General features: G+C 37.6%; 1 protein-coding gene across 1 annotated transcript in view; it reads left to right on the top strand.

Annotated features, from left to right (window-relative positions):
• The window catches only part of ZNF536 (zinc finger protein 536), a 146,363-nt gene that overhangs the window by 111,897 nt on the left and 11,967 nt on the right, over nt 1–22,499 (top strand). The window contains exons 5-6 of the mRNA XM_009320282.1: nt 8,958–9,110; nt 20,430–22,010. Coding sequence (XP_009318557.1) covers nt 8,958–9,110; nt 20,430–22,010 — 1,734 coding nt within the window. The remainder of the gene's footprint in view (nt 1–8,957; nt 9,111–20,429; nt 22,011–22,499) is intronic.

The raw sequence follows: 22,499 nt of genomic DNA, 5'->3' as shown, positions 1-22,499 counted from the left end.
CCAGATTCACCATCTTTCCTACAGTTCACTGACACCGTCTTGGATTTTCTTCATAGTGTAGCCTGTACACTGTACCAAATGGTTCTGTTTGTCCCACATGTAGTTGAGGAACAAGATAGAGGCCATAATGAAGTAAACCTTACCTGGCTGGTTTATAGGTATGTAGAGATGCTAACATGTGGAAGAAACAGGGTAAGTATGGAAGCAGGAAGAAGGCAATATATTCATTCACAGAAGTCCAGTTAATGGATATTTTAGTTGATTAGCTAGCAACTTCATTTTCTCCCTCATGAAATTGCCTCCACAGATCCTTACTTCTGGAGCTTAATCAGCAGTAGCAATCCATCCCAGGAGTGGGAGATCAGGAGTACTTAATTAAAGAGGGACTGTAAGGCAACTCTCCCAAATTGGATATCTGATCTAGCCTTGGCATCAGGAGAGCAATGCTAGGTAAAAGTGTTTATCAAGCTCCATGTAGCCACTCTGCAAATCTCAGAGAAGGGAATATGATGCAGACAGCCTGTAGAAGCTGCTATAACCTGAGTAGTACGGGCTTCAAGGCCATCTGGTACCTGAACACCTGCCTACAAATAACACATACAAATCCAAAAGATGGTCCAGTTGGATAGCTTCTCTGCTTAGATTCCCCACTGGAATTTTCTCCAAAAGCAGTAAACAATCTGTAGGAAGTGTGGAAAGACCTTGCCCTCTCTGCTCAGTAATCAAGTGCCCATTTCAAATTTAGGTGACAGGATCAAAGCTAACACAGGTGGGACAAGGGTTTGGGTAAGAAAACTAGTGAGACAGGCTTACATGAGAATCACAGAGCACTGTTGGCATGAACATTTGGTAAAAAAACAGAATATTCTAAGCTTGTTTTAAGAAAAGGAGGAGAAAACCATGGAAAGTATGTCATATGGAACGTTTGGGAGCTAACATTGCTATCAGAAGTGTAAATGGACACCAGAGTAAATTTTGAGGATAGATGACAAAGAACATTGGCAAAATACCAAGGAAAGATCCATGAGTACATATTTAAGCCCAGCATAGCTGATCCAAAGAGTAAGTGTCTGCTTTGCTCGTGAAGATATGTGTTCTGTACAGAGAAGTACAATAAGGTGTTCTGGCAGCTCAAATGTGCACTTCTGAAGAAAGCAAGAACAAGCAGAAGCTCATCACTGAGAGTAACTAGCGTTACATTTAAGATAGCAAACAGACCCATCATTCCGATAAATGACGAAGTACATCCTCTGCTAAAGCATCCACTTTTCCTGTGGAAAGATGATACAAGTCTAGTGGAATTTCATGAACATCATCTGGCAAACTCGGTGTTTTGGGATCTGAAGTGCTTTGATCTATACAGTCAAATTAGGGAAGTGGGATTTCAAAGCCGTGATTTTGGAGTAGCAGAACTGAAAAGCCATTGATGGAGTTGGATGGTGGAAGAGTCTTGCATGTGAAGGTCTTAGGAAGGAAGATAGCAAGATTTTGAAACAAACCAGCAAAAATGGTGTTAGAGGGAACGATGTAGTGATCCATGGTCATTTGCTGCTCAGCTCAGCTCCCATTAGGTAGCTGGAGGTTCCAGGACCTAGTGGTGATGCCTTAAAAGTGAAGACTATTTAACCAAAGACAAGCACTCTCATGGCCATGCTCTGTGTATTCCTGATGTTTGTTGACTTCATTGAAGGACTGTGCACAGGTCTGACTGCATAAATGGCAACTTACACCTTTTAATGATACCATTTGTGCAAATGCGTGTGATTTTAGAATGGCCTTAGAAGTTGTGAGCATTGGAAGAGGATGAAGAAGTTTGATATGCCTGAATATCCATCTATAAAAAAAAAAATCTTCAGCACTCTTTTCAGTTTCATTTTGATTCAATTTTATCAAAACTAATATTTCAATAATATGCTAAGGTCCTGATTCAAGTGTTGGAGTTTCATTGAATTCACTAGGGCTGGAGAGGTAGACAGTAGTGAGATTAAAGTTTTGAGCTTACTTCCTTCTCATGCTGAGCTAAGAATATGTGTGATGGTTTGCAGGATAATGATATTTAACTGTAATCTTCTTGGGGCATGGACCACATTCTGTTGATTTTACACAACTGAACTCAGTATCACTGATTAATAAAACAATAAATACAGAAAATTAACTATTTTGTGTTTTATTAACAATTTGCATTTCATATAGTATTTCATTTTAAATAAGTATAAAATCATACCCTCAAATGGTAAGATGTAATTGCTGATCATGTATCTCTTTGTTCCAGACACTTTTATAAAAGTGTATGTATTATGTATGATGTGACCTTCAAATGTCATGAATGCATTGTGCAATAAACTGTCAATATTTGTGGCTATAAGGTACTAGATGACTTTTACAATAATTGGAACAGCTTTATTAAAAGCTTGGATCACTCAGCTGGTTAAAGAGAAAGACACAGGCCAATGTTCATCTGGGAGTTTCCTTCTGCCAACTGTTAAATGAAAGATATTGTAAGGTGCTTAAGATGTCGTCTTTCTTTAGAAAAGAAAATACAGTTAAAAAGGTCTTATGCAAAAAATGTTCTCTCCAAAAAATGATTTTTTTCAATATGCTTAATTTTCAGTCCAAACTGAGCTCTGTAAGTTAATGGCAAGTAACCAGCCATGGTTTTTAGGTACTACATCTGATTTTCTGTGTCTTTTGGTCACACGATTCTTCAAACAAGTCAGGCAGCTAAAATGATGTACTCAGAAACTGTGTTTGAACTTTGATTATCTTAAAAGGTTTTAAAGATTTAGAACAATTTGAAAAGTAAGACTGCTAAGAACTCCAAAACAAAAACTCTGTAGGGAATTTGATTAAAATGAAAAAAGAGGAAAAGAAACATTTTGTGATAAACAAAAGCTTAATTTTTGGTTAAGTGTCTATTGATGTCTCTTTGTGCTGTATATACAGCCTCTTGTGTGTTTCTCAGAATGTGTACCACAGTGAAAAACATTAAGATACAACCAACATTTGCATACATGCAGTATCGTCCTGCAAACTGTTTTGCACCTATGGGGTGTGAAAACCACCAATCTTCAAGTGTGTCGTGCTCCAAGTATGGGCTTAAGGTGTATGTGCTGCCCCCAAGTCACCAGCCCACCAGTTACTAAAAAATTGCTTAGAATATTTTGGCTCCCTTTCTCTTGTGCTTGACATAACACCTAGAGAGCTCCCCCGTAGCCTGAGGTACTGGCTATGACGGCCATTTGCCCACTTCTAAATGTTGCAAGTCTTACCTCATATAAATGGTTGTGGGCATTTTACTTCAGTTTAATTTAGAATGTATTTTAAATTTAAATCTGCTAACGCACTAATCAGCAGCAGAGGCAGGGCGGTTTGTGCCTTTTGTTTGCCTGTGTGGTTCAGAGGGCTAAGTGGGAAGTCTGCTGTCAGCAGCGGTATCTTTTTATTTACCAGTGGAACCTTTGGTATAATCTTTATTTCTAATATTACAAACAATGTGAATGCTGCTTTCTTACTCGCAGGCCTCCTTTCCAATTCTCTTCTAAAATAGCTCTGTGTTTAAACAAATTCTCTGCCAATCCATATTAATGCCTAACAGTTTAAGATTCCCATATATGGTCATTATAAAACCTAAATCCTTGATGAAACAATAGAGACAGCAAGTTGTTCCTGACCTAAGACATTAGTAACTCTTTCCGGAGGCCTAAAATATAACTGTAATATTTAGTAATATTAGACTCATTTTAAGCCATGAACTTCACTAGCAAAAAAGTGTAATGACATCTGCTAATAGGATTCTAATTTCAAATTATGAGCACTGGGCCAGATTCTGTTCTCGTTTACATCGAAGCATGCCAATTGAAGCTACTTCAGGTAGCTAGAAAAATATGGTTAATTATATCCCTAATTGTGTTCCTATTTTCCACTATTTTCAGTATCACTAAAGCTTTCTCTAAGGAATAGGCAAGAAAGGTAGAGCATGTTTTTCCAGAAATTTTGCGTATCCCATGCTGCTTCCCTGGGAATGAGGTGGTCGAGTCCAAGCATAGTTGCATAAAGGTGGCAGCAGTGACAGGATTAACACACTGAGTATCTTCTGACTCCCTTCTTGACGTTAGATAGAGTCACGATATAATTTTTCCTGCCACAAGATGGGCTAATCTGGGTGGTTTATAGATCATAAAAAAATAACCGTGGTCACTACCACTTCTCATTGTACCATGTTGCATTAACTCTTACAGGCAGTTCTAAAGAACTACAAATATTTTGAATTTCAGAAATACATGAAAACCTGGGATTATGTGCAGCTTTAAAGGCTTCTGGCCACATTTTCAAAGGGTTCTTTAATAATGTCTGAAAAATGTGCAAGAGCAAACACATACTTGTAAGTGTGATTACTTATTTTGTGAGTTGATTACCTTTTCCATGTGATTGCCTGTTTTTGGCTAATTTGGTAATCCTTGTGTCGACAAATTCCAACGGACTTCATTGATAATTTAGTCTGCATGCGGACTGCAATTTAGCTCCTTTGAACATGAAAGTACCTCTTTGTGAATCCCTGCACTTTCACATACATGCAGCAAATAAGTACTCTGGTAAAATTTATGGGACATGTACGTAGATGCTCCTTTGAAAATTTGGCTGCTAACATGACTGAAGTCAGTGGTGCTACCTAACAAACCGAAAACAGGTTTCTTTTTACAAAAGCAATCAATCCTTTTCTAATCATGTTTATAGACTCATCCCAGACAGGTAGACCAGTTGAACAGAACATATATGGAAATTTCAAATAATTCTTTTTCTTTTGCTCTTCATATGACTGGCTAGATAGCTTCTGCTTTGAGTACACAGATTCACTATCCACCTAAGTCTGTCTTCTCTTTTCTAGAAATATCCACTGAAGTTGGCATTGTGCCTCTGTAGCATTTCTATCCGTGTGCTGAGGGCACTGCCAGCTGTGGCAGTGGCTCATTTCTGGGTAGATCATTTCTGATACCTAGTAAGATACCTGCTGTAAAAAAGGATTCACTGGTGTGTTTCTCACTTTCTTTTAACCTGCTACTGTAAAAGTGCTCCTGGCTCAAAACTGTTTATTGGGATTATCTGGCTCTGTGGAAATTTCCTTTCTGGGTACCGCGGGGATGTGAAAGCAGCCTGCAGCACTACGTGGGTCATCTCCATCCTAGGTGAGGAGTGGTGGCTTTTTGTCCCTCCTCTCCTGACAAGTGGGCATCTGTCTGAAGAAGGGCTAGTCCTTCAAATACTGATCTTATGGATTGCTTAGTTTTAATTTCAGTCTGTGTGGCAAATAGATTTGCTCACATTTTGGCCAAATTGGCTCTTTGGTTATGCAGCCAATTGCCACCTTCTGATACGGATGTTAAAGGGAACTTTCTTTCCTTTGCATTTGTCCCATGAGAACACGCACGCAGTCGGTTATTAAGTGTAGCTGAGGCATGGCACACAAGAGGTGTCCATGTCATACCACCCCAGAAGCTGCTTCATGGCTGAATTCCTCTGTGTCCTGTGCCACGGAGCAGTATCTGCCTGCCCAGCAGGTACAGCATACGTAGCAGCTGGAGGTCTCACAGCTGTTGCCTTCTCCTTATACTGACACAAAGACCGGTTTCATATATAGAACTGAATGTTGCCGTTTGGTCTTCTGTCCACGACTTCTGCTGTGAACAGATGCTTTCAAAGTGAAAGGAAAGCTCAGCAAAAGTAAGTTCAGAGGCAAGGCTCGGAAGCCTTACATCTAGCATGTACATCTATACAATATTTTATACTCTGTTCTGTTATTTCCTGCACTCCAATCAGGAAAGGTAGGGATGGGCAGGAAGACATTCAGGACGTAGACCTGCCTATAATGGAAGCAGGTAGTAGAAAAAGCAGTCTAATCACACGTGCGTTGAGTGCACATCATGTAGACCACATAACTCAGTGAACCACAATGGCTGTAAGCTAAGTAACTGTTGTCTTTCCTTCCTGATCTTTTATGCTCAGAATTGAGCAGCCCAAAAACCATAGCTCAAATCCCGAGTAAATCATAAATTAAATTAATTTGCTGGGGCTAATCCTAGTTCTGCAGGTCTGTAAAATATTACTACAGTTTTGCACAATTTAACAGAACTGAGAGTTTCTACTTAGGAAGGGGGTCTCAGTAGCAGGAGAAAGGGGACATCAGAGGTGTAGAATACACGATTATTGGTAGAGATGAAGATTTTTCATTCCCCGCATACTGTTGTTGGCATGGTCTGTATTCACCAGTTTGCTTCTTAACTTCTTCCTTGCTGATCTCTTCTCCTTTTTCTGTGTCAGTTTTTTCCCCCTTCACTTTCCATAGATTGCTTTAAGAGACTCAGTATAAAAAAAACCCTTGGTAGCAGAGTCAGTGAGACTTAAATGCATTTTGAAGTTAAGCACATTTTAAACTTAAGTGCTTTGACAAATAGGCACAATTTGCCAAAATGGGACCCTAGCAAGAAGTTGGGGTAGCATTTGATGGGGGCAGTCGGCAGCCTTGAACATATCTTTTCATTGTTTGAAATAAAAGAACTTAGATGTAAAGCTGTTCATTCAGGTAGCGATGGCCTCCAGCGCTTCGGTGGGCTTTGTAGGCAGAGGAATTCAAAAGAAAACCCCTCAGCCCAGCTTTAAAGTCTTAGGAATGCTTTCACTGTGGGAAAAAAAATTCTTCAAGGTAAGGCCCCTGTTGGAGCAAAGCCTTTGGAGCTATCTACTGTATGTCTACTTAAATCTAAAAGAAAACTCTTCAGACCACCCACATCTTTCTTTGCTTCATTGTTGTTTTCAGTTTGCTTTTTCAGAGGGATTAGTGCTAGAGTAAACTCCATCGTCTCGCTGCCTTGAAAAAATTCAATTTTGTGTAAAGTGAAAATTAGACTCTTAAATCTGCAAAGCGAGCTGTTTATCTTACAAATTTATTCTTTTTTATTGGGCCACACATATTCTAGATAGAAAGATAAAAGGCAAATGGATAATAGGCCATCATTTAGAGTGACATATAGCAAAACATAACTAGTAGACTTATTTGGTAAATTTCTCCTGAGTGGCTTGTTAGCTTTATCTATATATTTATCTATAATGCTCATATAGTATTTATTGAAAACCAAAATAAAATCCTGCAGTTTATCATCATGCATTCTGTATTTTGCACTTCAGAAAAAGCTTTTTGCACTCAGGAATTCATTTTTTCCCGAAGCAGCTTAAGACATGATTATATACAACTTTTGAGGAGAAAAAAAAGGGGAAAATCTAAACTCTTTAGGGAGATTGGAATTATAGACTAGCACCTGTATATGTTTTGCTGGACTCCTAAAGACAAAATACACTCCTGCAGTATGTTACTTTACATACTTGTGAATAATTCAAAATGACAGTTACTAGCTTTCCAACTTAAATATTGTGCTTTAACTCTGCAGTCTAAGAACAATCAGAAAATGTTAAACAAGCATGTGATGTGAAAACTATGAGATTTTGCCTTTTGAAAACTAGCAATAGCTTCATTACATACATGACTAAGATAAGCATTTTTATATATACTTATTTCTATCACTCTATCATCCCCTTCTTTCAGCTTTAAGCAAAATAGTTTAGAGGGACCATTTTATAATAAATAATGAAATGCCTGTTAGTGTTACCTTTTCCAGAAATGTGGTATTTGGGTCTCTGCTACTGTGTGAATAGTTTTTATTAGAGCCAAATTTTTAAGTCTTTCTTATGTCCCATCTCTTCCATTTAAAAGGCAATGCTGTGGAAACTGCACTATGTTTCCTGACAGCTTCAGTTACATATCAAATAGGTAAAGACAGAACATTTTTAGTCAGTAGTTTATGGTTGAAATAATCAAGACTCTGCATGCAGATTTTAACTATATGCTCCCCATCTCAATATAGCCCAGATAGCTCAGCTTTTGCATAGTGGTGTGATGATGTGTCCATGTGTATTGCACCTCTGTGGCGTGCCAGTAGTGTAAATCCAGCTCAGAATTTCAACATTTGCCATGGTACTTTTTGGTGAAATCGTGAATTGATACATATATGTGATATGACATGACCCTATAAGTACAAGATGATAGATGAGTCTTGTGTGGTTTGAATAATGACTTTTTTAAAATGACCTACATTTTTGCAATTTTTATGTCAGTCTTTCGTAATTTATTTTGTTCATAGCCTGCTTGGATAATAGCAGCTTATTCAAGATGGCTGAGAATGACTGTCCTTTATATCAGGAGAGAGAAGAGATGTTCTGGAGTCTCACCCATTGTATTACGATGCAAAGAATAAGTGTAGCTGTGAACACTGAAGGAGAAAACTCAGGAGCTGTGGGTGAGAGGGAGAAGGCATTCCCACTCCTCTGACCATTTTTTCATTGCCTTTCCCATGATATTAGGTCACTTACTAGGTTATGTGCTGTAACTCCAATGCTGAAATGTTGCAGAAGGAAGTTGATTAGCTTTGTGTGTTGACATGCCACTGCTGTTGGACCCTCCCACCCTCCTGCATCACCGCAATTCTGTTGTTTTGGGAGGTTTTAATACACTGATGCAAACTTTTTCCCTCTAAAAGCATACAGATTTTCACAATACTTATAGATTAAATAGATTCAACAAAACAACAATCTAAAACTTTTTGGGGAAAAATTAATAGGAACTAAGCAAAAGAAGAAATCAAACCAGCTGCTGACGCAGCTGTTTCTTTTCTTGTATAATTCAGTTCAATGGAAAGGTACCATATGCTGCTTAAAATGATGATAGGAAAGATGAAATAATTTAAGACAATAACAAGAAAATACATGAATTGTCAGCATTCTGTCAGATTTAAAGAATGAAATAGACAGGTGTAGTATTGACATGTTTAACTTTGTGTTGTGTTAGCAGTTTTAGTGAGAACAACTTCTGTCATGTGCTGAAGTGATGTGAGAACATTTCTGTGTTGCAGACATTGGAGAAGAAGCTGGGAGATCTGTAGGAGTCCAGCAGCCAGCTTTACTGAGAGACAGGAGCCTTGGTTCTGCCATGAAAGACTGCCCATATTGTGGAAAAACTTTCAGAACATCACATCACTTAAAGGTCCACTTGAGAATACATACAGGTGAGAGGAACAAGTGAGCGGAGCACTGTCGACACATGCCGTGTGTGGAGGGGTTAACATAATATGTGGCTAGAAGCCCTAATTCCCAGCGTAGATTTGGACTCATTAGTTGGAGAAAGTCTTTTGAGAAAGATATATGACAGTCTTAAATAAAAGCACAAGGAATGTGTTGTTGGATAAAGACCACTTTAATATAATCATCTTTTCCCAGTTGAGGTTATTTCTGTCTCCTTCCCTGCTTCATCACTGTTTCCTTCAATTACCCTTGTCCTTCAATAGTCATAAGCCTATTGGTTTCAGACTTAGTTATACTAACTGCTTCAAAGGCCTTCCTTAGCATCTGCTTAGGGATTCTATATGTTTTTCTCAGAGTTACTATTTTTGTTCCATTTGGCATGCTCATTTTTAACCTGTTCATATGAATACATCAGCTTCATGGATCTGCGTTTTTTTTCACTAGAACTCACCTGACGTAGTACTTGTAAGTAGTAAAACTTAACATGTTTTGCACCGTGGTAAAACTTACCATGTTTTATTTTAGTAACAGTCACAGCATTTCTACCCTACAGAGATTTACTACTGGTCTTGATTCTCACTTTATTTTGGTATGTCACTCATTGGGTGGACTGTTCTCGATACTAGTAAACTATAACGACTCCATTTAAATTATAATACCTTGTTTGCTTAAAGTTATGGATGTGCATGGTAAGGTTCATGTAGAGACACAGTATATGTTTAATAAGACTTACTCTATCCATAATTAAAATCTGACATACAATGTTGATATCCTCAGGTCCTGTTAACTAGAAATTCTGTATATGGCCAGTGTGATGCTGTTTTCTTCCAAGTCTTAGGTATCGTAGTAGGCTTTGGGAGAGTATGCAAAACTGGAGATTTAGGATACTTCTCTTTGGAAACAGACGTAGTGGGCACTGTAATTGTGGAGTAATTTTCTTTTTAAACCATCTTAAATGAATTTCAGAATTTTACTGCTACTTTTCTAATTGATAGGTAAAATAAATTGCATGAAGAAATACTTTCCAGTTGTACCTCCTACTTGAAAAACTTCACTTTTAATTTTTATTTCACTGAAGTACCAGATAAGCAGTATTTTCCTCCCTTCCCAAAATCAGCAGTCATGTTTCTCCTATGTGCTTGCACAGATGTAATACTTAAAGTTGGTTTTGCAAATGTGAGGCCTGATTTTGAAAAATTGAAAATGAAGGCTGAAAATTATTTAAAGAAAAAAATTTCATTATTGAGATGGGAAAGTTTGTTCATTGTATTTTTATTCTTCTTTCTTTGGATTGTGGAGTAGGAGTATACCACACTGGTTGGATCGGAATTTTAAAATTTGGCACCCTAATGTGGTTTCGTCTGATTGGATTGCAAACCATTTAGGACAGGAATATTCTTTTCTGTGTGTTGGACTTTGTTAAAAAAAAAAAAAGAAAAGGAGGAACACAGTGAAAACCCTATTTGTGTGCTCTCTAATGTAGTAAAAGTAAAAGAAATGGTAGTTATTTTATTGGAAAATAATCTTGTAACTGTGAGGTTTAAACAGTTTGACATTTTTACTATTGGAGATGCAAAGAAAAATTCTTTAAAATAACCTGGGGATACCCATCTCTCCCTTTTGCTTTATTATATAGTGGTCATTTTGTTCTTGTTTTAAAGATGGCAGTGATTACGCATTTGGTATTTGTGGCTTAGAATTAATGGAAAGTAAATTAATTGCAATGGAAATATTCCATAAAACTTGCATATTAAAACTGACTAAATAAAATTAAAACAAGAAAAAATAAACCATGTATAAAATAATGAAAAAAAAAATCATACAGACTGTTGAAACAACATTTGCAATATATTTAAAAATAATTTTAAAACAGATAAAGATCAATTTCCATTAGATTGAGAACAAAGTATTTGTAAATAATGACCAGAGTATGTTTAAATGGAGCAATGTTTTACATATTGGAAATAATCCTAATAAATATTATAAAAAGGTAAATTGGCAAATTACTGGAGTTATTAAATAAAAATTAAGTTCTTTTGCAGTAAATGGAAATGATGTAATAGATACCAGTTATTAAACAAATATCAGTTAGCTCATACTCATCAGGGACAGTTTCCTGCCTTTTATGTCACACTCTGTCTTTATTATATGCCTGGATCATATAACTGACAGATAAAAAACACTTTACTGTGTTTCTCCACTACATTAACTCAATTACTGTTCTTGTTCTCACAGCACCTGTTTGTTAGAGATGAGCTCAAGCAGCTCAGCAGAAGTCAGGTTCCTTCAAACATCTGTGTGTTTGGAGGCACACGAGTAGGTTGGTTTGGTACACGTGCCAAGACAAGACCCAAAGTCTGATCCAGCCAGGAGGGGCTTCTGTGGCAATTGGCCCAAAAAAGCTAGAGAAGCCGTTTAATCCTCCACAAGAGGAGGAAGCTGTGTTCTGTTTTAGAAGAATTAGCTAGTCGCTTGGGTTGCTTCTTTTTTCCGTTGGATATTTCATGGTTGCAACCTTCTCCACACCAAGTCTCAGTTTCTGTGTAGTTTGCTATCATATAATAAGCTTCTGAAGGAGAAAGAAAAAAAATCAAGGTTTTATTTAGCACGCTCAGTTGAGTGCCAACACACAATTGTCGAGGATTTTTCTTCTTATCTAATTCAATGATATTCAGCCAGGAAGAGCTTTAAGGGGAAGATAGTAAGATATGATTTCTGATTGTTCCCATATGATAAGAAGAAAAGGGCATAATTATGTGAAATCAGTTCCTCCTCTTTCTTGCTCTAAAAACAGTTGAAGGATGAGATAGTTCCTTAGTATGACCCCGAGAGAAGAAAGGAAAGGACTCTTAGGGCAGAATGCTTCAGAGCCTCGGGGCTTAGAGAGGACAGACAGAACTCTTGTAGCCCTCCTGGATGACTTCTTTACGTTGGCCAGTGAATAGAGATGGCTGTATGGTCCTGCTTCTTCAGAGCCACCTACTTCAACTCAGACAAATTCACTGTGTGACGAGATGCAGAAACAAGGGCAAAGCATATATATGTACCAGTAGTGCATAGCAGACATGCAGGTGGACTGGCCACTTTGTGACTCAGCTTCCCGGTTATAAAATAATCTATAATACAGCTGAGAAGGTTATAACACAGAAGGCTTACAGATGCTCAGGCTTTGTGAAAAAGAAAACCATCTAAATATCTCAGACCCATAATGTGCCATATGCAGATGCTTCTAGAGTTTCCATTTTTCCCCTCTGGGGGCAGCAATTTAAGGTTCCTTCATTCAGGGAGCTGAGCATCTTCTTTATGTTCCTGAGCACTCTCAATTCCCACTGACATCAAATAAATGGGTGTGGTTTTTACTTTACATGCCTAGGCCTTTGGGCTGCATGGAAATAGTTAAGTGTAAAAAAAAAAAAAAATTCTTAAGTTCTACCTTTAACAAGCGACACGTTATGTAGGGGCCGGTTTCAGATTAGTTCTAGCACCTCTTTGCACCTTGCGTTAGCATTCAGAAGCTACTGCAGATGTAGACCAGTTTGGGTTTGCGTGGTCATTAGGTGCTCAGGTATAGTCCCAGTATGACTGTCATAGTTAAATCCCTTGAGTAATGAAAAAAGAATAATGTGCATGAGCCAAGTAGAGCCCTGAAGAAGGTTTGGGTTGTGCTCAACAGAAGAAACCTAAGAAAGAGAGGGATAGGAAGAAAAAACTTGGCAGGGCTGTGTCCGTTGACTGAGATATGTTACGAAATGTATGACACACGTCTTACATGTATGAGATGTATTATGTACATTTACAGTGTTACTGCATTTTCCCTTGGAAATGTGACTAGCCAATTTTAAAACTAGCTTAGATGAACTGATGAAATACAGTAAAAATGGTGCTGTTTTAAATGAATTCAATTCACATTTTCTTCCTAAAAAAAGACTGCCTGTTGCCAATCTCTGAAGGCGCATGTAGTGGGATGAGCAATATGAATAATTAAGGAAAATGGGTATGTGTGCTCCAAGAGGAGACAATTTTGGTATTGAACATCCTTTATTCTTACATTTCTAAGATGAACTAAAAGGACTTTTCATTTCTGTAGATCTCTCCAGATTTCCCATCCTTAACATTGTGCAGCATGCCTTTTCTCCTGTCTTAATGACATCCCAAACTTTTGTTGAAAATAATTGATTGAATTTAAATTTCCTTAAAAGTTTAAGAGGTAATGTTACAGTATAAATTTCCTACCAAACACTAAGTAGGGAAATATCCATTAGTGAAATTAACTACAGTTTCTAGGTAGCTAACAATGTGCAGTATACAGTAGGGCATGGCTAATGAACACTGCAGTGGGTGATATTTCATTATACAAATTAATGCTCACATTTTAATGGGAAAGTCACATAATGAATCTCAGCTTCAGTGACAGCAATTAGAGACACAGATTGTCCCCTTCTGGACAAGGCACTGTTTAGCAATAAGCAGCTGTGTAAAAAGTCTTCAGGTTTACAACATATATATATGCTTTGGGGGAATTAGTGTACAGTTTATATTAATGTACTGAATCTTCCCTGCAAAGTAACAACCGTATTTATCTCTCTGTGTTTTAACTAAGTAAAGACATGTAAAAAGACTAAATAAATATTGCAGATGAGAGATAAATAAAGGAAAATATTCAATTATAAAACTTTATAAAAATTAAAATATTTTATTGTAATGCCTAGTGCACAATTGAAAAATCTTTAATAAACTGAGTCAAAAGCATCAAAAATCTGTCCTTTTACAGGATAGGGGTAGTTTCATCTGATATAATAGAGAAAAATCACTAGTAAAGGAAAGTAGTAAAGAGAAGTAGTTAACTAGTATTTCTGACAAACAGATTAATTGTGTGGTGAAACATGTGCAGGATCCAAAAATAATCCTACAGAACCTTTGATATTCCATTTGGTTTAAAAAGTGTGAAGTGAATGATTAGAATGATAAAAGAAATTACCGTGTAAGAATAGGCATAATAATGAACTAATTAAACCATACAGCAATTCATTTCTAAAATATCTACTGCACAATGGATAGAATAGGTTATCAATAACTGTTTCAATGGTAAAATAAAAAATGCTGGAAAATGTTTTCAATATTTTCATTAAGCAGTATTCTCTGGAATTATGTTTGATTTCATTTGCTTTGCATGAAAGAAAACTATAGCCTGGTTAGAAACATGTAGGATCAAATTGCAACTCACACTGTCCCTGAGTGACTGTCAAATCCCCACTGCTGGCTGCCAAAGCATTAGGTGTTGGGGTTCTTGTACTGATGCACAGCCCTCACTGTACTGAGGAGCAGCACTATGAGGAGCAGAGGGGCATACTCCACAAACAAACCCCTTAAGAAATCCTAGTTAAAAAGGAGGGGGCGCATTCGGTGGGGAACGGGAGTGTAGGGCGCAGTACAGATTTTTAAGAATGGCTGCATGTTAAGTATTGAAAACGAATAAAGAAGCCCACAGCACTAAATATAAATAGATATTTTGGAAGTACAGAGATTTGGTAAGGGAAACGAAAAGTAATAGTAAAAATATGTACATGGCTATTAGGGTTATGGAGAACAGGGTAAAATTCTGTAGATCTGGCAGGTTTAACAATTGGTATCTTGCTAATACTGGAAAAGAATGGATAAAAAATTATCAACCATGGTATAGAACACTAAATACTCTTCTGTTCTGTTCTCAGAAAGAAGCATGATGGTTTTTATAAGTATTTTCCAGTGACACAGTTCTGCCATTAAGTAATGAGGCTGTTATGCTGTAGCCTACTACATTTTAATATTTTTTAGAATGAATGAGACTAGATAACTTGTAGATAAAGTCTTAAAAACCCTGGCTGAAGAGCCCTTCAAATCATTAAAGTTCATTTAAAAAAATAAGTCTTGGAACACAGAGCAAGTTCCAGAGCACTCGTAGTAGTAAAAAAGCTCTGGCTGTTCTAGTATTTCCAAAAAGAAAGAATATTAAGATCTTGAAATTATAAATGGACTACCCTGGCCTAAGTTTTGGGTAAAACTACAGAATGAATTTGTTAACTAATTAAGAATCGGTAGCATAGTTAATTTTATTTTAGGAAAGTAAGTTTTACCAAGTTTCTCACTGTCTCTCAAGGCTTGTGAAAGTAGCTTGTTCTATGTGACAATCCCCCCGACCAAAAAAACCCAGTATACAGAGATGAAGTGGCACATAAACTGGCAGTTCCAGAAACAGCAGTGCTTTCAGCTCCATTTATTTGGTATTTCATCATTATTTGGAAGAGTATACAAAATCACTGTTGATAAAATTTACCAATGGCACAAAAATGGTAAGATGCTAAAACTCATGGGGAGGCACTGATTAGTCACTTAGTCAAGTGGGCTCGTTTCAACAATATGAATTTTAAATCAGCAAAATGTAAAGGAACAAATACTAGAGGCATTGATGAACTGGGCCTAGGATTATGGTAGAGAAACAACAGAATATGAGCTGTTAGTTGATTGCTATAGCTATGGATGTAAACGCAGTCTTGGACTATATAAGATTAATATCAAGTTGAAATTTCATCAAAGCTTTAGTGGGTACCCATAATTTAAAAGGACATTGAAAAATTGGGAAGGGTGTTCCACTCAAGAGTGAGAGAAGGTGAAGAGGTGACTGGTTTGCCATCTGCAAGTCCCTTTGTTAGGGATTAGATTTTTTTAATTTAAAAAATCTCTTTAATCTAGCAGGGAAAAATGTAGCAATGTTCAGTAGTAGGAAGCAGACTCTGGACAAATTCACGCTAGAAATGAGGCACACGTTTTGAGTAGTGAAAATACCTAACCAGTCAAACAGTTTACCTAGGGACATGTTAGATTGTTCTTCATTGCTGTGGTTGAAACAGAATATGTTTAAACTAAAACCAGTAAGGTTTTTTTCAGACTGTAGTTATGATTTGATGCAGGAATTATCACGTGAGGGTCTTTGGCCTGTGTTGTACAGCAGATCAGACTAGATCATAATTATCCCTTCTGGCCTTAAAATCTGTAAATATATTTATAATCTGGCTGTGGTCTCCTCGCACAGCCTGTAGCAGATAATTCCTATGACTAGTATGATCAGATTGCATTCTGAGCAGGACTGGTGATAGCTTGCATAGATTATACACATCTGCATTGTTTATACAACCTACTATACAAATAGACCTGTTTCTACTAGGCAACATGTCTGTTTCCAGTTATCTACCAAACTTTTGTACAGATTTTACAAGCAGCATTGAATTTTTATTGTTTTACTATATCCTGATATAAAATAGTTCTTGTGAGATGTCTTGTGTCTTGTAAACCAGAGTGGTAGATAGATCAGAACTGTGATTATGTTGCCCAGATAAGCTATTCTCTATAAGGTTTGGGTTTTTTTTAATTTATTGTACACACTGGAATATTCTCTCTTTCTACTCCATTGTGAAAAGGTTTGCAGGGATGCAAACAGGGCCAGAGAATTAGCAAGATCAGGATGGTCCTTGCCTTTGTGAGCAATGAAAAATGACTCTTGGATATGAAATGCAGAAAATTATTTTGAAAAAGCCATGTTCCCTCACTCCTACATGGCAATGTTAATTTATGTGAACTGATATTAAGTGTTAAACAACTCATCCAGACTCTGCTCTTGGCAGTATTACCAGGATAGTCATTACACTAGGATGAATTCTCTGAAACCTTTCCTCAAAGTATGAGATACAAACAGGTTGTCTTCTAACAAGAATCATAGCCTACCTCTCTCGTCCCCTGTAGTATTCTTTGGACATACACTGTTGCAGTTGCTGATAGAGTCCTGGAAATTAGGGGTGCTTTGGGTTTTCCATTGAAACTGGCTTGGTTTTGGTTAGTTTGGTTGAGGTTAGGTTGGGCTTTTTCCCACAGCAGCTTGTAACTCGATTTTGTCATTTGTACAGGGACTTACACAGGGCATAGCTGACTGTTAATTTGAATGGATGAAATAGCATCTAAATATCTGCACAATTACTGAATTTAGGAAATACTGACACAGTTTAAAAGATTCAAAGATTATTTACTCCATCCTACTCCCTTCTCCCAATGTCTGCCCTCAAAATAGCAGCAGTTAAGATTGCTTTGAAGTAAACTAATGACTGCCAATATTTAGATCTCAAAGAAGAGAGAGACATTTTGAATAGTTCCCTTTGAACAATGTTATTTGGCCAGTCCTGTATTGTAAAGGTGGCACAGTGTGTTGCTACGTGTTGAGTCCAATTTCAGACCTTCAGCTTTAGATCTCATTTCTAGCCATGCAAGAGGTGGTAGCACCACAGAGGCAGTGTACCAAGGCTAGGAGAGATTTGAACTTTTTATCACACTGTCTCAGTCAGCGTCTTCTTTCAGTCCAATGCCAATGGCATTGGTGGTGAGCTGTGTCCAGATCTCCTCTGCTGAAAGGAAGCTCACTCAGCAGAGAGGCCTTTGAGCGGAAAATGTAAGGACTTCAAGGCTTTGCAATTCAGAATAAAAGTATGTTGTTGTGCCCAATGCTTTAGACTGAAGGTACTTTAGAAGTACAAAATAGTACTAGTATTTCCTCTAGTTACCATATTTTAACTCACTTATACCCATTTTTACATATACTTATTGCTTTGAACAGCTCCTGCATGTTTTTAGCAACGTCAGTACAGCCTATATTGCAAACTTCTCCTCCTCCCTGCAGAAGTAGTTATCCAACGGTTGACGCAGCGCCTGCAATGCCGGGACACACTTTTTAATGGTGTCACTTGATGTGCAATGCAAACACACACTGAACTATCATTAGAATAAAAGGAAGTGCTCGATATAATTGTGTTAAAGATTTCCGTAAAGGCATAGGGGATGCTGAGGAAGAGCTTTTCAATTAAGAGGAGTGAAAACTCACAAGTGAGAGCATTTAACCTTACAAAGTCTGGTACTTGTTTTTCACCAGTCTGATTACTTCTTAGGCAACACTTGAAGCACCTAAGTTGTGTCAGAGGTCACTGGTGACTGTTGACAGTAACTGGTGGGACAAACATCAGAATAACAGAAAACGGCTCAAAAATATTGCAGTATGTACATGCTCTAAAACAGCATTAATACTTGTCCACGTTCTGACTGGCAGCACAGCTGTCAGAGTTTGCACACTCCCAAACAGCCCTGAAGAAATGCAAACAAATAGACAGCTAGTGTCTTCTGTCCCCTTGTCCCTACCCTAAAACGCCTGCGATGGGTGTGTGTGTGCTCAGATTCTCACCTGAGACCAGGGAAGCCCAGACAGCCGTGGTCCGTCTCCAGTGATTCTTGCACGTCAGTAGGAACTGTTTGCTTTTGCACAACTCCCACTGAAACGCAGCCCCTGCTTCTCGTTGGTGGAGCGCCAGAACTTAATTAGGTGATCGTGAAAGACTCAGAAGTTGCACTGAAATGTTTAAATCTGATTTCTTCTGTTAAGCTGTGTGGACCCAGGCCTAAAGCGTGAACCATGCTAATTACTACCTCTTCCTCTGCTGAACACCTCTTGTTTGAGGTGCTGCACTTTTCTCCTCTAAAAAGGTCGATTAATGTGGTTGATGTAATGCTCTCATGTCTCACCGTTTAGCTTTAGGATTACATTATGGATTTAGAATTTCCACTGCTTGTAATTTACTTCAGCCCCGTCTGAATTGCAGCACGTACCCAGCTACTGTTCATGGTCACTAAGCCTGCTCGCGCAGTGCTGTATGGTCATTTGAGTGTTCTGGTGTTGCATCTCGTTAGCAAATTCCTGCGATCAGTGCAAGGAGCAGCTTCCCAAGTATTTACCAGCCTTTCAATTGAGCCTGTAGCTTAAATAACAACAGTTTGAAAGCCTTTGAATTTTGTTTTAGGCAGATTTTGAGGTTATTTGAAAACAGATAACTTTCCAACTGTTTTGGTGAACTACCTAATATTATATAGCATTTTTACTGTGGAGGAAGTTTTCAAAACAAATATTTCCGTTATACCATTTGGAGAAGGCTTGCCTTTGTCTTTTGGATCACTTAGGAAAAAAAGCTACGTAGAGAAAACAGTTTCTTCTTCTTGTTGAGCTCCCCCATAGAAATAATTGCCAATATTGACAGCTTGCAGGTCTTTCAGATTCCTGTCACTTTTAGTGAGGATTTCCGTACTTTTTGCTTTAAAAGGAACTCTGCATTGCTAACAAGTGCTCTGCAAAAATTTAGATGTACGTTTGCTTAGATGTACATTCTTTTTGCGTATGTCTTTGTGATTGTGTATGGATATTTATTATACATGTAATATCTTCTACCTCTTTTAAAGTATAGGAAGAACAATAAAAGTTTAGTGTGGGATTCAAATATATATTTAATTCATGAAAATCATCTTATGTGTTTTAAAACTCTCTTCAAGCTAATCCTAGAAAACCGCTTATGGTAGGTAAATTACAAGTTTTACTACTTGAGCATTAGAAATGCCATTAGTACAAATTTAAAGGACTGCAAAAACCAGTAGATAATGCTAATTTCAAATACAGAAACTAAATATATTTTGTACTTTTTTATTACTCGATTTCTTTTTTATTTTATTGGCTACTTTTTATTTTAACTATATGTTCTTACATGCTGCAATCGTAATGTAGTGTAATGATATTAATATTTTATAGAATCTGTATTTATAGTTCTTTATTTAGAAACAATGCAGTAGGTCTGCAGATCTTTGAATCCTTCTGGAATGGTGCCCTCCAAATAATGATAAATTACTTGTGCAGTATGCCATTTGCTAATTATATCCATGATTTACTGCAGAGCAAGACTTAAATCATTCATTTCAGTCTTGCGTAACAGTGCCATAAAATTTTTAGGTTTAAAAATGGTTTCCATGTGTATAATTTAAACAAATTTTAGAGCAATTGTATACACAAAATATTGCAACCATCCATTTGTTACATTCTTTGTCTCTCTTTTTTTTAAACTTGTACTTTTAATGATTACTGTGGTTGAAATTGTTATGCTTCATTTTCATAATCATAGCTTTTAATTCTACAACAGTTTTCTACATGTTAGATTAAGAAAAAGATGGCTAATTGTGTGTAGATACCATGTCATTCCTGAATAGCCCCACATTCTGCAAACCCATTTTAGAAATATTCAGTTTATGAATTAGTCTTCAATTAAAGGCATTTCTTTTTTAAAAATGAATTATTAACTCTAAGATCTTCTTGTTTTCAAGCAGCTAATGTTGATTTTTTTTTCCACTCATCTGTACACCGAAGTACAGTTAACTCTCTTTCTTTATATTTTTCTCTTTATCCATACCTGTAGGTGAGAAGCCTTACAAGTGTCCGCATTGTGATTATGCTGGTACTCAGTCTGCATCCCTCAAATACCACTTAGAACGGCACCATCGGGAGCGACAGAATGGAGCAGGACCACTCTCTGGGCAGATGGCAAGTCAAGAACACAAAGATGAGACATCAAGTAAAAGTTCTGTGTTTATTAGACCAGATATATTGAGAGGAGCCTTCAAGGGGCTTCCTGGTATCGATTTCCGAAGTGGCATGGTCTCGCAGCAGTGGACATCAGGAATGCTTTCTTCTGGAGATCAGCAAGGACAAGCAGCTGGCATGTCATCTGAAGTATCTTCAGAAAATATGAAGGGTTCAGACATATCTTCCAAAGGAGCACACTTCTCTGAACTTGGCCGTGCTTACCAGAACATGGTTGGGAACGGTGTGAACTTTCAAGGGTCTTTGCAAGCTTTCATGGACAGCTTTGTCCTAAGTTCCTTGAAGAAAGAAAAAGAAATGAAGGATAAAGCTCTCTCAGATCCACTTTCAGCAAAAGCTCTGGGCTCAGATGGTGGCGAGGAAAAGATAAATAGTAAGTCCTCACAGCGAAAAACAGAAAAGTCACAATACGAACCTCTTGACTTATCTGTAAGGCCAGATGCAGCCTCCCTCCCAGGTTCATCTGTTACTGTGCAAGACAATATTGCTTGGCACGGCTGCTTATTTTGTTCCTTTACAACTTCATCTATGGAACTAATGGCTCTGCACCTCCAGGCCAATCACTTGGGCAAGGCTAAACGTAAAGACAACATCATAGGGAACAACAAAGACCAATCTAGAGAAGCTTCAGCCTCAGTTAATAAAGTGAGCTTGCTCCCCTCTTCTGTGCAGTCCAACAAGGAGGCAGTAGTTTCAAACATACTGAGCCAGCTGGACTCAGCTTCTGAGAAAATGACCCAAGGACAAAATAAAGAGACCCTGGGAGAGCAAAAGAGCACTGCCTGGCCCAGCCACATGGAATCCACTTTTTGTAATTTTACAACAGACTTCTATAAGCAGTTTGGTGTTTACCCTGGTGTTATTGGCACGGGAACGCAAAATTCTTGCACCAGTAATGAATCCGAAATAAAAACACAATCCGAAGATGACCCAAATATTCTGCTCTCTGACTCTGTAAATAAAAGTGCTACTGATGACCTTTCTGACATAGCTTCATCTGAGGATATGGAATCTTCCAAGGAAGAAAACATTGAAGATGAGGACATTGATACAGAACCAGATATTATGAATAAGCAGTTGTCTGCCCTAAATAAAGAAAGTAGTGAAGGAGGTGACAATATACAAACTGCAGTCACCTCACAACCAACACAAGGGCTTACATCACCACTGCCTCAAGCATCAGAAAAGCAGTGGCATAGTCAGAATCTTCTATCCTCCCATGAAACTGCACAAGGAGTGATGAAACCCGAACAAGTTCAGGGTCCACAGGTCCTGGAGAAGCAGATGAACATGTTGTCAGTCCTAAGAGCTTACAGCTCTGATGGCTTAGCAGCCTTTAATGGACTTGCAAGTAGCACAGCAACTAGTGGATGTATCAAGAGACCTGACTTGTGTGGTAAGTTTTAGACCTTCTTTTAGACCATTTCAGAAAACACTTCTGCAGAATCATGAAGCTGCTCTTTAAATATACTTAGTCATGTTTGTTAGTAATACATTTTTTAAATGTTAAACCCTGTGGGCCAAATTCTAGTCTTATATGTGGTCTACTCCATTGAAATCAGCAGTGCTGCATGCATATACTTATACAGGATTTTAGAAAGAACTTGCTTTTTAAACTAGAGTAGCAGCAATATAGACTATCTGTGCTAGTGGCATCTGAAGGGGATACTTACTGCTTTAGCATACTCAAAGGAGGAAAAAGTTTTAAAAAATTTACATGGTAACTTGCAAACTTTTCAGTATTTTGACATAAGTAAGAACCCAAGAAAAACACTGGACGCTTTACCAAGCAAACCTTGCTTTCTCTCTCTCTCTCTTTTTTTTTTTTTTTTCTCTCTTTGAATTGGGGTGTGTTCAATTACCACAATATTAATGAAATCAAAGG

This window comes from Pygoscelis adeliae, unplaced genomic scaffold (assembly GCF_000699105.1).
Source record: "Pygoscelis adeliae isolate BGI_AS28 unplaced genomic scaffold, ASM69910v1 Scaffold62, whole genome shotgun sequence".
In the NCBI taxonomy this organism is placed as follows: Eukaryota; Metazoa; Chordata; class Aves; order Sphenisciformes; family Spheniscidae; genus Pygoscelis; species Pygoscelis adeliae.
This window is presented reverse-complemented; position numbering and strand designations above follow the sequence as displayed.